The following is a 2,327-nucleotide window of genomic DNA, read 5'->3' as shown; positions in this document are numbered from 1 at the left end:
TAAGGAGAGTCACAGGGAGAGAAAACATTCTCTCAGCTTTCACAGAGAGCAAATTGGTCAAGCAATGGCCATGACTCATCCACATGGCTGATACTGACAAAGGATCTACAAACTGCAGTACAGGGTTACAGTATAAATCCTGAGGGGACTTGACTGATCTTATCAGATACAAAAGTTACATTTCTTGTTATGTAGGTCTTGCTTTATCTTGGTCTTAACCATCCGGCAGAAAAGTATAAAAACAAGGTATATAAACTAAGCCATATTAATATGTTGAGCTGTGAAAATCTCAAGTCAACAACTTCTGTGGATAACCCACTACTAGTGTGGACTGCTGGACTGTGTTAGATTGTTTTGCTGAATTTACACACCTATAGTATTTAGATGCCAATGGAATACCCATCTCTGACAGGATTAAACCAAAGAAGGGGATACAAAGGAAGGACCATTTTGTATCTGTATATACAGAATAGTTAGGGTAGATATACAGCTATTTTGTCTTGATTCAATGAAAAGAAAGATTTGTACTAATAGTGTTTGGACAGGATATCCTGTCTACATCTTATACTATGGATAACCACTAAGAAGATAACAATGTACAATGTTTTAATCATTGAAACTGTCCTATTAATCGGTTTTGAAACTGTCTCATTGCTATTTGTTTGTCAATAAAATAAATTTTTTATAAAAGGAAGAAATTTGGTGGGAAGCTGAAAACCATGCCACTGAAGTCCATAGTCAATATCCTGAGAGGGAGAACGACAACAGCTCTGATTCCTAGTGCCGGCCTTCCTCATGTGAGGGGATCTGCTGGACCTTTGCTAATTCAATTTCTTTCCCTTTCTGGGCCCTTCCCCATCATCGCCCCCTTCACCTTGGATCATGTTCAAGAAATTTGATGAAAAAGAAAATGTGTCCAACTGCATCCAGTTGAAAACCTCAGTTATTAAGGGTGTTAAGAATCAATTGAGGGGCTGGGGAGATGGCTCAGTAGGATAAGCACTTGACTGGCAAACGCAAGGATCTGAGTTCAGTCCCCGGTTCCACAAAAAAAAAAAAAAGAATCAATTGATAGAGCAATTTCCAGGTATTGAACCATGGCTTAATCAAATCGTGCCTAAGAAAGATCTTGTCAAAATAGTCCAATGCCACAAACATATAGGAATCCTTACAGTAAATGGAGAATTACTATTTTTTAGACAAAGAGAAAGGCCTTTTTATCCAACTCTCAGGTTACTTCACAAATATCCTTTTATCCTGCCACACCAGCAGGTTGATAAAGGAGCCATCAAATTTGTACTCAGTGGAGCAAATATCATGTACCCAGGCTTAACTTCTCCAGGAGCCAAGTTTTATCCTGCTGCAGTAGATACCATTGTTGCAATCATGGCAGAAGGAAAACAGCATGCTCTATGTGTTGGAGTCATGAAGATGTCTGCAGAAGATATTGAAAAAGTCAACAAAGGAATTGGGATTGAAAATATTCATTATTTAAATGATGGGCTCTGGCACGTGAAGACATATAAATGAGCTTCAGAAGGAATGTACTTGGGCTAAATATGGCTATCGTGTTCTATATGTGTTTGTATTTGTGTGTGGCAGCATGAAAACAATGTCTCTCTGGTTATGCTGAATAAACTCTAGTTGCTAAAAAAAAAATATCCTGACAGGCATGCTGAGGGAGCTTGAGCAGTCCCCAAAGTCCTCATTGCTAAAGTCTGAAACCCTCAGTGGACATATCAGCTTGGTGACTCTAGTAGGATAGACTGCAATAACACAACCACTTGATACCTGGCAGGAATGGAAAAAAATAAAAATAAAGAGGTCAAACTTGAATGCCTAAAAGAAATCATGGGGGAAGGGGTCAGATGGAAACCAGACCCTGTTTAAGAACTGCCTCTCAGAATCCCTGATTAAATATACAAACACCCACCAGAAAATTTTCTAATTTTTTCTATACTTCCATTTTATCTCACAATCACATAGACATCTACAAAAACTCCAAAAATTGCAAAGTGCACTGCAAATATCACACAAGGAGATTATAGATACTGCATTTAAAGTTGAAATACTGAGATGAGGAACAGAGAACTCCAAAAGAAAAAGAGTAAAGCTAAGTATAAAATCCTGGCCTCCTTATTTCAGCCCTCAGGTGAAAATCCTGTCAAAGGCTCCACCTTACACTCACCAAGCAATTGCTTTCACTGTGGCAATGTAGGCCACTAAGAAAAAGTTTGCTGTAACCTTTGGCCTCCTACAAAGCTATGTACAATGTGTAGACAGTGGGGTCACTTGAAAATGGATCGCTTTCTGGGGAAGTCAGGCCC

General features: G+C 38.9%; 1 protein-coding gene across 1 annotated transcript; it reads left to right on the top strand.

The window, feature by feature from the left end:
- Positions 1 to 869: 869 nt before the first annotated feature.
- On the top strand, positions 870 to 1,642 carry LOC101567347 (malignant T-cell-amplified sequence 1-like). The gene is made up of 2 exons (XM_004647318.2): positions 870 to 973; positions 1,076 to 1,642. The coding sequence occupies exons 1-2, from the start codon at positions 883 to 885 to the stop codon at positions 1,528 to 1,530; spliced, it is 546 nt and encodes a 181-aa protein (XP_004647375.1). The 5' UTR covers positions 870 to 882; the 3' UTR covers positions 1,531 to 1,642.
- Positions 1,643 to 2,327: the final 685 nt, after the last annotated feature.

This window comes from Octodon degus, unplaced genomic scaffold (genome assembly GCF_000260255.1).
Source record: "Octodon degus isolate 3935 unplaced genomic scaffold, OctDeg1.0 scaffold00301, whole genome shotgun sequence".
NCBI lineage: Eukaryota > Metazoa > Chordata > Mammalia > Rodentia > Octodontidae > Octodon > Octodon degus.
This window is presented reverse-complemented; position numbering and strand designations above follow the sequence as displayed.

Excerpts from the sequence above, each read along its gene's own strand:
- LOC101567347 (XM_004647318.2), top strand. The coding sequence starts at position 883 with ATGTTCAAGAAATTTGATGAAAAAGAAAATGTGTCCAACTGCATCCAG. Across the intron at positions 974-1,075 it reads TGTTAAGAATCAATTGAGGG|AGCAATTTCCAGGTATTGAA; the intron begins GCTGGGGAGATG and ends ATCAATTGATAG.